Source organism: Eleginops maclovinus, chromosome 12 (assembly GCF_036324505.1).
Source record: "Eleginops maclovinus isolate JMC-PN-2008 ecotype Puerto Natales chromosome 12, JC_Emac_rtc_rv5, whole genome shotgun sequence".
Classification (NCBI taxonomy): Eukaryota; Metazoa; Chordata; class Actinopteri; order Perciformes; family Eleginopidae; genus Eleginops; species Eleginops maclovinus.
Window position 1 is genome coordinate 1,806,190 of NC_086360.1, and position 14,481 is coordinate 1,820,670.

Sequence of the window (14,481 nt, forward strand, 5' to 3'; positions counted from 1 at the left end):
TCATGAGCCATGTTTGGAAAGCAGTTTGCGTTTAGTTGGTGAGCACAACAGGAAGTGAACTGGCAGTATGCAAAGAGGTATCAGGAGGAAGGTGTGCAGACAGGAATGACTGTGTTCTGTTCCTGCCTGTTTTGCCTAATGTTCTCTGTCCAGGAGGCTGGAAACCAGTCCATCATAACAGGGTTCGGTGTGTGTCCAGTTAGGATCAAACTCAGCATCATATCCAGGTCTGTAGAGGTTTGCTGGATGACACTAAACATGTGTAGTATGATCATATCTGGTGGCTACCATCAATGTAATCTAAAGAGATCATGAAATATCCTCAAAGAGTTAATAAAATATTATCCTGATCACCACATGACTTTCATTCAGCAGTTTGCTTAACTCAAACAACATTAAAGGAAAGGTTCCCGTTTATCTTACCTCACTGAGCTGCAGAGCAATAAAAGAAGATGCGTCCAGTTTTCTCAAACATGGACATCCTGATGTCATACATGACACAAACCATTTTCAGCGACAGCAGGTCGTACCAGGGGATTGTCTGTCTGCATCTCTCATAGATGACATTAACTTTTTTTATGCACACTGTGAGAGCAGCCAGGCTGTGGAGGTACAGAAGGCCCAGGAGCCCTACCCTTTTGTTTTAAACAGGGCAGATGTGTGCAGATCCTTTGAAAGGGTTAATCCACTCAAGGCTCCTGGACCTGATGGCATCCCCAGCTGTGTTCTCAGGGTGTATGCAGTTCAGCTGGCAGAGGTGTTCAGCGACATCTTCAACAGGTCACTGCATGCCTGGTACGGCAGTCAGCCATAAGGCTCTACAGCTGTCTGCTGCCGTCTGGCAGGCGGTAGCGCAGCATCAGGTCTTAAACCACCAGACTCAGAGACAGTTTCATCCCACAGACCATGAGAATATAAACACCTGAGCCTGCACAATTTTTATTTTTTTATTGTTGTATTGTTTATATAAATATATTTATTTTTCTGTCTTGTATTTGCAAGATATTTGCACCGTAGTTGTGTATATGTTATGACAAAAACCTTTGAATCTTTTTCATTTCACATGTTGATTAAGGCAAGCAGAAGAAGTTTCATACAAAAAAAATAATACTTGACGTATTTTTCATAGCTTTTCAAACTTTAAAACAGGTCAATTGACCCTGAATGTAACTACACTGTTTAACTTGTCCAGATCCATTCAAGGCAAGTCAATGTTTATAATATAGCACAAAAGGAAAATACTATTGCATAAAGCAAGAAGTAAAATATAAATGAAATAATAGGCTACATATAAAATATTATAAACTGCATCATTTACTCAAACTAGTGGTAGAGAGAAACACATAAGAAAACAAGCGTGTTTGGAGGTCATTGTGTTGGAATGGCCTGAGAGTGATTCTGGATTCTCAGGAAGGAAGCCCTCCACCAGTCTGACCACATTCTGCCAGCTCAGCAGTCTGTTCTGAGGTCATTCCATGAGTTCAGTTTGCAGACTTTTAGAGACAGAGGGGTCTGAATCCACCAGCATCACAACTGTCAATGAGGATTCTATATTACTCACAAATATGTCTGGACTTTTAAACCTGCAGATCCTCTTTGGTAAAATAAAGTAATATCCACGTATTCTTTCTCTTGATCAGTTGTTCTGGATTTCACTGGTTTTGAGCAGAATAAAGCATAAGTTGTCAAAGTAAATGGATATCATAGTCTCAATCAGAACTATTCTCTTTGAACTTTAAACAAGAAGATTAGCTCTAAGAAATCCTAACCCAGGATCATTGTGTTTGCAATAATCTATGGTTTCTTTGGACGGGTAACACTGGATACTTGATGTCTTTGAACACATTGCCTGAGCTCTTCTGAAAGACCGTGGCTATATTGCTGTGAGAGGAATTTTCCTCAGACCAGTTTCACGCAACAATGAACACATTTTGGCAGTATTTTAAAGGGTTAAAACTTCTTTTTGCTACATTCTGATCAGTGTTGTCATGGAAAGGGTCCTTGCCACGAGGAAACCCGTATACCTGTTGGAATCCCATGAATGCATTGGCATGGTGAACTGATGCCTCAGTGTGTAAAACTATTTTTAAAACATATTTCTTGATAACAGGTTTCTTACTTGTAACATTCTGTCACCTTATATCCTACTGTTTGTTGCTGTACTTTTATATTGGTAACAACTGATAGTTCCCTTCAAGACAGAGCCTCACAGCTCACCTGGTGATGGATATTCTCCACAGGATCAGCTGTCAGCTTGGCCTTAGTGTAGAAATAAATAATTATAAGTGTGATCCAGTGAATTGATGGAAATAAGCATGGCCAGTCCATCCTTGAAGCTACAAAATATCTTGATTGTCGCTGTAATTATTCAAGTCAAAAAGGTTTGGGACACATAACAAGAACAAATGGGTCATCTAGAAAACCCAGCATGCACGGTGCAGTTGAGGGAAGAAGAGGTGCAGGGAGGCTGAAGGACATCAAGAGGTGGACAGGGAAAGCCGTGGGGGAGTGCATGAGAATGGCAGAAGAGCGGGATGTGTGGAGACTGATAGTGATGTCATCATTGTGCCCCAACTGCCCTCGGGCTATGGGAGTGACCTGACCCTGACCAAAAAGGAGGACGTTTAGACTATGAATGCACGATTTAGAGATTTCCCATTAAAAAAAAGCAAGAGACTAGGTGACATGCTTTTTAGAAGTAGTAAATAAGCATTGATTAAATGGTTAATAGGGTTAATAATGAGGTTTCAGGCAGGTTAATGTTCATTCATGAATTTGTAAAAACTGCAGTTTTTCCTGAGAGCAGCCAAATGTGCATGCCTGCAATATATAATTAACCACAATATAGTTATACACGGCTGTAAAATTAGCAAATGTGTCACTATATTTAGATCTGTACATTAAGAATCACTTAAAATGTGTGCAACTACATCAGAGAATATAATACACCATGTATTTAGTGTTAGTGTCTATAAACAGTTTGGTTGTGTTGTGAGTTTAAAGCATCGTTTTTTATTTTTTTATTTTCTCTTTCTGGATCCTCAACATAGTGAACGTGTCCTAAAGGCTGAGCATGTCTTGTCAAGTCTGTGGACATGTTTTTTAATTTGCATGATTTTTAGCATGTTTTTTGAATTTGCATCCTTTCTGAAGCTGCATCACATTTTCCTAACATTAAGGCCGTATTTGGCCACCGCAAGTAGTGGGTCATTACCCAAGGGTGTTAGTATGGCATTAACGTTTTAATGCTACACCGAAAATAAAGACACCCTACCATTGAGATATTTCAATTCAATAGTTAGACTGATCTACAGTCCCAGCTCTCACTGCAAAGTGGACCCAGGTACACCCCAACAAAGACTGGCCTTTTGGCTATCCTGGCTCCCAAATGGTGGCCGGAGCTTCCCACTGATATCAGGACAGCGGAGAGTCTACACATCTTCAGTAGAAAATTGAAGATCCACCTCTTTCGCTTATACCGAGGCAAATGATACCCCCCAAAAAAGGAAAATGCACTTAACAGCGTTACTTATGCAGCAGCACGTACGATGATCTTGTCTGTTTGAAGGGAATATGTCAGCACTGTCCTTAGTTTGATTCTCTATGGTTTACTAAACTTATTGTAAGTCGCTTTGGATAAAATCGTCATGCTACACTATGTAATGTAATGTTAGCTCTGGCACCCCCAACCCATTAGAGCCATGCAAAAAGCCCCCACATCTACCCTTCAGATGCAAACATTCAGCAGCTAGAAAGGCACGCCTGACATCTTCCCTTTGCTTTTAAATGGCAGATTGTTCCAGAGAAGTAGTAACTGAAGGTAACTGAGCTTTGTGACACACTACAATGCAGATAAAAGGCTCAAAGTGGGAATAATAATTTTCCTTTTTCTGAAATTCAAAATAAAAACATCATTTCCCATAACCCCTCTGAATTCCTGACCACTCCCCTTCATATGGAATCTCATCAGATGGAAGGGATTTGTGGGTTGGCCACCACCTGCCGGGAACTCAGCAGTGCAGTCCAAAGGCCATTAGAGGCCAGCTCTTCTGCTGAAAACCTTTTGCTTATTAATATTGTAAGATAATGCTATCGTCAACATGCAGCACTTGTAAATTCATCACAACAGATTATGTTAATACGTCCGACACATACACAATCCCATAGAAACAGTGGATGGAGCAGTAGAATGTGATACAGCAGCCTGCAGTAACGCCCTGACATTAAGCTACTGCTGTGTGTTTGTAACATGATATTCAATATAAGCAGGGTGGGTGGATTCATCGTGGACTTCCCCTCAACCATTCTTCTCATGCTCAGTACACTGTGGGGCTGTGGCTGTGGCTGTGCATAGCCTGCTGGTGACTGTCTGGCTGCATTAGCATCAAATGGACTTCCTGCTCAACTCTCTGGAGAGCTGCCAAACCCACACAGCTCTCTTAAAGACACATGACACATGGTGAAAGATGGGGAAAATCAATGTAGGGCTGCATTTCTTCCTGTGTGTGATAAAGTAAGCAAATGTACAGTGTTTTTCCAACATTCCACATGTAAGATATGTATGTATCTTCTGAACTATGGCATAAGTATGATCCAACCATGTTATTCAGTACAGATTTGTTATGTTAATTTACATTTACGATTCTTTATGGGAGGCTCTGATTTCTTATTCATATATTCTGCCCAAAAGCATAGGCCTACAACCACAGTGAGGTAAGAAGGAAACTGATAGATGGGTGCCATGCCTGAAGCTTATTGCTTTTAGGATAATCATTTCACCCAAAAAGCCCACATCATTTTAATGCAGATACTCCACTTTTCTTAGGGTAATGAGGAAATGTAACATCAAATGAGTCATTTTTTATTTTTTACCCATTTTGTTTGTTGGAGAGAATGTATTTAACATTTAAATGATATGTCTGAATTGGTGTATGCTGACTTGTATCTGTCTAAGCACTTTGAGAGGTCGCATACCCTGGAAAAGAGCATATGGCAGACAAACATTTTGTGTAGAGGAACACGTCAAAGGTAAAATTTGTCTAAATACAGAAAAATAAAATAAACTTTCATCTCTGTTTAAAGTATTTTCGTTTTGCTTCTTTCTCAGCTCAGCCATTGTATTTTCAAGCATCTTTTACAACACCAGGGTGTAACCTGCAGTCAGACAGACACAGTTTGTCCTGACACACTTTGATTTGTATCATTTCTATGGCCTCAAAGTGTTGAGGTTTGCAGCAGAATGCGAGCCTGGCTGAAGGCAGTGGGGCAGTAACCGGATCTGAGAGTGAATCAGTGTTTCTACATGAGCCCAGCTGCTCCTGTCTGACACCTGTCCATCCCCACAAAATTCATATAGGACCAGTCAACTATTCCCCCAGCTGATGCATTATTGTTGTTTCAATGAATGTAAGTGATAGTTTACAGTTTTCATACTTAACTGTTCCATATTATTACACAGTTCATTTTCTTACATACTTACATTTTCTATGCTTCCAACATTTGGAACATGTTCAAAACCCTGTTAAGATTGACTGTTCTCCCCAGAAATATGAATTAACCATTTTGTGGTCTATTTATTTCATGTTTTGTCTTAGCACAACTGAGAATCAGCAAAAGCATATATGTTAAATAAAGAGCAACATTTCTATCCAGAAACACGTCCCACAAACCATGACCGTGACAGTTTCTGTTGTTGTTCTGTCCAAATGACATCAGTGCCTTCACATTGGTAGATCATTGTAACGTCATATTGTTGTGTCCACCAACATCTGTGTCCTCCCTGTAATATTGATTATGCTGCTTTAGGCTGAGTGCTGAATGATGCAGTGTTTCGAGAGATGCTGAGTCATTGGAGATAGCACTGCTTCAACACGGCTTCAAAGAGTCAAGGTGTGGTACCGTACTGTTAGCACACTGCAGGAGGTGCTCCATCATGAAGTACTGTACTCATGCAAAGCATCAAACAGCAACATCACCTCCCAGGTTTTCATGCATTGAGCTACAGCTGACCTGCTCAAACTGTCACCCAAACCACTCAATGCACTTCACTGACCTAAGGAAGAGATCTATGAATGATGAATAAATAATAGCACAAGTCAACATCCTGAAGAGGAACAAAGAGATATGCACAATGTCCTGGGGCTGTCCTTACATCCTGTTAGGCTCAGTCTCTATTATTACTGAAATAAGATGACATGTTAGTCAGGTCAAGTTATTTAGTACTGAGTTAATGCATCCTACTACTAACTACTTTAGCTTTTACATATGCAATTGTATGCAGAGCTCAGTGTTGGTCCAGAAGTCTGCAAAACCAAGTAGAAAAGCTTATCATCATGGCAACAGCAGCCCGGTATTGAAACTTCCCCAGTTGTTAGAGACATGGCAGCAGACATAGGAGCACTGGCAACAAAGCCACATTCTCGCCTGACATTCAGATGAACTATTAACAAGCCCATCAGCCCTCATTCCACAACTCTGCTTTCCACTCACAATACAGTACAAACACTAAAAAACATTGTCTCCAGGAATCCTGTAACCGAGCCAGCTTCTGTACATTGTTATGTTTAAATGATAGGCTACATTGAAACTGAATTCTCATATTTTTAGTAATACATTATCTTAAGAATAAACCATGATTCGGAGATGCTCTGTACGAGATGCACGATTATAAAAGCTGAATCAGGTCAAAGCCTTTGAGGAAACCATTTCACAAGATACCCCTACAGAGGTTTGGTTTAATGCTCATCCTGTGTAAAAGAATGTCCATACTACTTATTTACTGTTACCTTATCAGTGTATTACATCTGTGTTGCGTATAGGCCTGGCAGGCACTATCACCATAAGTAATAAAATCCTTCTGGGCACTGCAGGGCAAAGCTGTTTTCGTTGAATATCATCTATTCACACCCAAATGCAACTGTTCTTCAGTATCCATTTGTTTATTCACATTAATGCAGGCTTTGGCTATTTATGAATTCAGTTTATTGTCGAGTGGTTTTATTTATGCAACAATATCAAGTCCAAGAAGCAGCTTTTTATTAATCTCATTACCATTGAACTGAACCCTAGAATAGGGGAACAATGTGTACATTTAGCTGCTGTTTTGCTAAACTGGTATGATTAGCTGTAGACTCCTTGGCCTTAACAGGCACATGACTGAAAATCATGACTGTAGCAGAAAATGAAAATCGAATCAGTTAAACTGGACTATTGTATTCCTTTAGTCAGCCACGTGGACTAGGGATCACTAGCAGTCATCTATGTTCTCCTCCTTATAACTGATCAAATCAAAAACACTTAACCATGATATACAGGACATACATTGTTCACTGTCTTTAAAAGGCGCTATGAGCGGCAGTGAAATGCAGAATAAAATCGGGGGAGAGTGTCGCATTTGTTTTCAGCCATAATGAAGAAGAAGGCCAACGTCTGCAGATTAGATGTACAGTAGACACGTCTGAGGTGAATGTGATTGGCAGGAGGATTCGACCAACGGCGGAGATGAATTGGACGCTTTGATTGGTTTAAAATCTGTGTCTGTTAATAATGCTTTTGTAAATCTGCCAATAGATATTCGTGCTGGGGAGAAAGAGGCGGGTCTAGTTGTTGTATATTTATAGGTTTGAGCCGCGGAGCCCGCACTCAAAGAAAGGCGTTGCTGTACGTTTAGACGTGTGACTCGCACCGAAAAAGCAATATGAGGGAAATTGTACATCTCCAAGCCGGCCAGTGCGGAAACCAGATCGGGGCTAAGGTAAGTACAAGTGTATTAGCCTTTTTTCTTCTAAATTGATTGATGTTCATTCAGAAAGATCGTATTTTCTGCTCTGGGAGCCGGTGCTCTGCTCCGTCGGTTCTCAATGACCCAACCCTTGGAAATTCAAATTGGCCCTACTTGTGCTAATTGAACTTATATGTTTAATATAAAGTATTGCCAACTCCTGACGAATATAAACGATATAAATGGTTTGACATTTTACAAAATATTTTGGTTGAGATAAATAATTGTCGGTCGGTTTGTTACTAGCAAATACTTAACTGTTAACGGTTACCGTTATATCAACAATGTTCGTTCTGTGGCTGTTACTGCAATGCGTAAACATTGAGTACTGTCGTTGAAAAAAGGAAAAGCACAACTAACTAGTAACGTAGTACTAAAACGTCAATGATGTCTGTAGTTATAACTACATTTTCGTATTTTATTGATGTTAGTTAAAGTTATAACGGCCCGGTCTAATTGAGGCCTGAGCCTGAAGAAGGCCGGTTTGGCAGTTAGTGAGTGGGATTTTAAAAAAGTCATAACAGTTGAGTCGTAGCCAATACGGGATCACGCGCACGTCGAAGTCAGCACGGCGGGAAAAAGAGTTTCATCCCCTACCATTTATCTACAATTAGAACAGGCTGCTAAATACTCTGGTAACTGTTCATAAAATGCACTAAAGTGGACAGTTTTTCCCAGTATTTCTGTTGGATGCAATAACTAACAATCTTTGTTTCTGTTCTATAGTTTTGGGAGGTTATCAGTGATGAACACGGTATTGACCCCACTGGTACATACCATGGTGACAGCGACCTGCAGCTGGACAGGATCAATGTCTACTACAATGAGGCTTCAGGTAAGATTCAACCATGATTTCTTTTTGAATTTAATGTTTAGAGGGAAAAAAACACATGTGAAAGAATCTTAATTTTGGCCATGTTCCCTTACTTCTAACCTGTGTATTCTAGGCGGCAAATATGTGCCTCGTGCTGTGCTGGTTGATCTTGAGCCAGGCACCATGGACTCTGTAAGGTCTGGACCTTTTGGCCAGGTCTTCAGACCAGACAACTTTGTGTTTGGTAAGTGATATTTATTAGATTTGTTCAGAGCATGGCAATCGATTGTTTACACGGTGTGCAGTTTCTTTATTTATGATTCTTGTCTTGCAGGCCAAAGCGGTGCTGGCAACAACTGGGCAAAGGGTCACTACACAGAGGGTGCAGAGTTGGTGGACTCTGTCCTGGATGTGGTGAGGAAGGAAGCAGAGAGCTGTGACTGCCTTCAGGGCTTCCAGCTCACACACTCCTTGGGTGGTGGTACAGGGTCTGGGATGGGCACCCTGCTCATCAGCAAAATCCGTGAAGAGTACCCTGACCGCATCATGAACACATTCAGCGTTGTGCCTTCACCTAAAGTATCAGACACAGTTGTTGAGCCCTACAACGCCACACTGTCAGTCCACCAGCTTGTAGAAAACACAGATGAGACCTACTGCATCGACAACGAGGCCCTGTATGATATCTGTTTCCGCACACTCAAGCTCACGACTCCCTCATACGGTGATCTGAACCATTTGGTCTCTGCAACCATGAGCGGCGTCACCACCTGCCTCAGGTTCCCTGGACAGCTCAATGCTGACCTGCGTAAGCTTGCTGTAAACATGGTGCCATTCCCCCGTCTGCACTTCTTCATGCCAGGCTTCGCCCCTCTCACAAGCAGAGGCAGCCAGCAGTACCGATCCCTCACTGTGCCTGAGCTCACCCAGCAAATGTTTGACGCCAAAAACATGATGGCCGCCTGCGATCCACGTCACGGCCGCTACCTGACTGTGGCTGCCATCTTCCGTGGCCGCATGTCAATGAAGGAGGTTGACGAGCAGATGCTGAACGTGCAGAACAAGAACAGCAGCTACTTCGTTGAATGGATCCCCAACAACGTGAAGACCGCTGTCTGCGACATTCCTCCCAGAGGCCTCAAGATGGCTGCCACCTTCATTGGCAACAGCACTGCCATCCAGGAGCTGTTCAAGCGCATCTCTGAGCAGTTCACAGCTATGTTCAGGCGAAAGGCCTTCCTCCACTGGTACACCGGTGAGGGTATGGATGAGATGGAGTTCACTGAGGCTGAGAGCAACATGAATGACTTGGTTTCAGAGTACCAGCAGTACCAGGATGCCACTGCTGAGGAGGAGGGAGAGTTTGAGGAGGAGGGCGAGGAAGATCTGGCCTAAATATCACTTCCCAAAAATCTGTTAAAACATTCAAATGTAAGGTTCCAAGTTCTTTCAGCATTCAGTGTTCTCTGCGGTTCATGTTGATATAAATGTTCTTTCAGCATTCAGTGTTCTCTGATGTTCATGTTCACATAAATGTTGTTTCAGCTTCACTGTTCTGGCTGCTGTTTCAAATGTAATCTTCCGACTTCTTTCACTGTTTTGGCTGCTGTTCCCATTAATAAAGGTTAAACTGTACATTAAGTCTTTCTGGTTTTCATGAATTGACTCTCTTGATTATGATAATAATTGTCTTAAAGGCTAAGCTGTTTTTTGAGCAGATTCGATACATAAAGTGTACCTGCTATTTCTCCAGAAATGAACAGGTGTAGCCACAAAGATATCGGAGTGTTGTCTATCATCCATAGACTCATTGTGTAACTTAACAACTTAACTTAAAAATCATTCATTTAGAAGTTGTTTCAAATATGCTAAATGAACAAATGGTTAACACATGCATTTTTTATAAAGAAAATAAACCAGCAGCACATACAGTTTCCTCTGTTTAAAGAAAGGAATTCCAGATCACATGCTGCAGTATAAACATGGTTCCCAGTGGCTATTCCAAAGGCTTGGATGCTCTACATAACAGAACTGTATACTGTATCTCCTGGAGGAGTCATGTGAATTATACTGATTTCTATAGGTTAATTACCAGAGGTGGGAGGAGTACTCAGATCTTGTACTTCAGTAAAAGTAGAAGTACTCAGGTCTTGTACTTGAGTAAAAGTAGAAGTACTCAGATCTTGTACTTGAGTAAAAGTAGAAGTACTCAGATCTTGTACTTGAGTAAAAGTAGAAGTACTCAGATCTTGTACTTGAGTAAACGTAGAAGTACTCAGATCTTGTACTTGAGTAAAGTAGAAGTACTCAGATCTTGTACTTGAGTAAAGTAGAAGTACTCAGATCTTGTACTTGAGTAAAGTAGAAGTACTCAGATCTTGTACTTGAGTAAACGTAGAAGTACTCAGATCTTGTACTTGAGTAAAGTAGAAGTACTCAGATCTTGTACTTGAGTAAAGTAGAAGTACTCAGATCTTGTACTTGAGTAAACGTAGAAGTACTCAGATCTTGTACTTGAGTAAAAGTAGAAGTACCAGAGTGTAGGAATACTCTGTCACAGTAAAAGTATTCAAAATGTTCCTCCAGTGAAAGTAGAAAGTACTCTCATCTAAATGTACTTAAAGTAGCGACAGTAAAAGTAGTCATTGTTTGATTGGTCCATTTCAGAATAATATCTCTGATATGTTTTATAATTATTGATCATTAAAGTGTTCTCAGAGCTGGTAAAGGTGCAGCTAGTTTGAATGGCTTTGTATACTGCAGGGTAGCTGCTGGATTTACTCCAGGTGAACTTAAGTCTGATTTAAGGGCTGATCATATTTACCATCATTAATTCAGATCTGTAAAGGAACTACAGGGATTAAATAAATACAGAACCACAGACTGCTGCAGCGCCGCGGTCCCACAGAGTGGTACAATATCTGAAGAACACATCACCTCTGGCAGAGAACTCCCAGCTCCATAGTTTCCTAAGTTGCTTTGATAACTGGACATGTTTACATTCAGAAATTACAAGTTGTCCATCTGTATATACTGTATTCACATTGTACATTGATATTTTATTTAATATGCAATTTCTTGCACACTCCATGTTAATAAATATCATACTCATATTTTGGGAGCTGTAACTGGCCCCTCATCGTTTATATTTGACAGTCTTCTGATATACATCCTCCACTGTCATTATGCATATATTTACTGTAAAGTTAAAGTTGTTTTTTTTTTCTGTTTTGAGATGTTTAAACTTTAGGCTTATATCTGTTTATTTTTTACTCTTCATCTTCACATGGTGTGCAATGCCTTGTTTACATGCTGCTGTGACAAAACATTCTCCAAATTGGGATTAATAAAGTATATCTTGTCTTTTTATCTTTATATTATCGGAGTAAAAGTACGCAATTTACCTTTAAAGTGTAGTAGAATAAAGGAAAGTTCAATTATCTAAATATTGTACAGTACTTGAGTAAATGTACTTCCCACCTCTGTTAATTACTGATCGATACGTTTTATACAGTTTTTTAAGAAGAAATGAAGGGACTTTCATATGGCAGGCAGCTCACTCCTGCAGTTAATAGCAAAGGTCACTAGGTGGCAGTGCTGGCTAAGTCATTCTCTTCCACAGGAAGTAGGTGAAGATGCTGAGGGCCAACGCCAGCAGAGTCCAGCAGCACCCTCTCTTCACCTGGCCCTCCAAGCCCTGCTTCTCTCCAAAGCGTGAGACAAAACCGCTCTGTCAGAAGCACAAGAGTAGACACAAGTTTCAAATTAGAGTTCAAATCTCAACACACTCTTTACTGTGATATTAGGATTTCCTGTTCCAAAACAGTATTTAGGGAGGATCTGCTTCATGGAGCAAGAGAACATTCACACAGCGTTGGGCGTGAACTTATTTGGATCAGTGGTTCTGTGAACATGCAAACAGTGGCTTATTACAAACCACACACAGCCCGCCGAGTCCTCCATCGAACGCTGTGGAAGTATGCCTTCTTTCACATAAAGGTGCATCCTTTAAATGAAAATGTATCTGTGTGACGGCTCGTCAGAATTTCTACTTTCTTCCGGAGTATTCATCAAAACCCAGGAAGCCATTTTATTGTCATGGAAGCTTTTACATTCATGAAGTGTAGACCAGTGGTTCTCAACTGGTCAAGCCTCAGGACTCACTTTTTCCTTCGTCAATAAATCACGACCCAAAGTTTTGAACCACTTTAGTAATATATAGATATATACATATATCTATGTATGCCATGCAAGGCAGATTATACCTTCACAGAACTAAAGTAAACTTTAAAAAGAAGTTTAAACTGGTGATGGTCATCACGTTTTCTAGAATCAGAATTGAACTTTATGAAATAAAAAAAAGGCACATTATTGTATTAAATTAAAAGACAGACTTGGAGCCCATCCTGGAAACTCACCGTGAAATGTGACAAGTTGAAAACCCAACCCCTGAGATTTTTTGAAATACTAACATGTAAACTATGCATTCTGGTACACTCTGGAGAAAAATAAAAGTGGCCTTCAAAATAAAAGTTTGACTTGTTTCCGTGATTTTTTTTTTCCTCACCAAAAGGACCTGGTATGGATCGTGGCAGTGGTAGCAGAAGCATTACAGAAAAAATATCAGAAGTGTAGTGTGAAATTGATATGAGACGTTTTGCTGTTGCCCTATTCACAGCAGTGTAAGCTGCATTCCATAACCTCTGCTGTAACTCCAGACTGTTGCACTTGTTGTGGGGGTGCTGACTGCCATAGCCATACACTGATTGTGGATAAGTAGGCTACCTAATACAACCCTGCATGAGGTTAAAAGAATCTGCTTGTTTTAATTACCCATCCTCCGCTATTTCGTATCTCAGGGCAGATGACTCTCTCCACATAGGCCCCCACACACTCCTTCAGCTGAGGCAGTACCACCACCATTCCCCTTTCATGGCAGTGTAGAGCCATCTGGCCAGCCAGCACATACACTGACAGCACTGCGCTCCAGGCCAGCTCCCTGCGCCTCCCCCCAGGGACCGGGGCAAAGAAGTGCTCGTCCAGGATGCTCAGGAGCGTGGGGCAGGCCGTGTTCACCGTCACGTCCTGGAAGACTCGAGGCCAGCGTCTGAAGAAGATGGGGAAGCGGGTGAGCAGCTCGTCTCCAGCGTGGCGTAGCGCTCTGGTGCAGGATGTGGGGGCAGGACCCATGGTGCCATCTGCCCCCCCTGTGGTTACATAGTCTATGTAGTCATGAGCCATCAGAAAAGCCTCTCTCACTAGCAGGTCTGGACTGTTCAGGCCCTGTCTGGTTGCTGGCACCGCCGACTGACACATAGTTGTATCTGGGATGGATTGTCAGTGGAAGACAGATAAGAGCTCCACAGCCAGGCAGCATGAGGCACAGCCATCTGTCATGGTGCTTGGGGGTGCTGCACATGTCAAATAAAATAAATAACAGTATAAAACAAGGAGGACAAAATGCAAACTGCAAACTCCAGAGGAAATAAAGATTTTCATAACTCACCTACTATTCACCACACACCAATGCAGGAGAAATATCCGGCAGATGACAGCGTGCTGGGGCCCAGAGAAGTGTGTCTCAATGTGTTGCAGTTAGACGGGGTCACCCAGTCCCCTCGCTAAATATAGAGCCGTTGTTGGAAACTGACACTGATCTCCACCTCACATGCACGGTCATGGCCGTCCTGACGCACAGCTCCATTCCAACACAAGAGGCAGGGCCGGATTCATGGAACAGAAAAACCAAGCTAGCTTTACAAGAGCAAGCAATTAATGTGTGATCGGTTCCTTCTCTCAGTGAGACACATCGTGATGGATGCCCAGGAACACGCTTTAGTGACTTTTCTCACTTTAATATCTTCTTTTGGTTTCATTTAATATTAAG

General features: G+C 41.4%; 2 protein-coding genes across 2 annotated transcripts; one reads left to right on the forward strand and one right to left on the reverse strand.

The window, feature by feature from the left end:
* Positions 1-7,619: 7,619 nt before the first annotated feature.
* LOC134873635 (tubulin beta-1 chain) lies at positions 7,620-10,229 on the forward strand. The gene is made up of 4 exons (XM_063897421.1): positions 7,620-7,753; positions 8,507-8,615; positions 8,728-8,838; positions 8,929-10,229. Exons 1-4 carry the CDS (start codon positions 7,697-7,699, stop codon positions 9,987-9,989), a joined length of 1,338 nt encoding a protein of 445 aa, XP_063753491.1. The 5' UTR covers positions 7,620-7,696; the 3' UTR covers positions 9,990-10,229.
* A 249-nt stretch (positions 10,230-10,478) lies between these two features.
* Positions 10,479-14,209, reverse strand: bcl2l16 (BCL2 like 16). Its single transcript, XM_063897422.1, has 3 exons — positions 14,101-14,209; positions 13,428-14,005; positions 10,479-12,324 (listed from the first exon to the last, which is right to left on the reverse strand). The coding sequence occupies exons 2-3, from the start codon at positions 13,908-13,910 to the stop codon at positions 12,196-12,198; spliced, it is 612 nt and encodes a 203-aa protein (XP_063753492.1). The 5' UTR covers positions 13,911-14,005; positions 14,101-14,209; the 3' UTR covers positions 10,479-12,195.
* Positions 14,210-14,481: the final 272 nt, after the last annotated feature.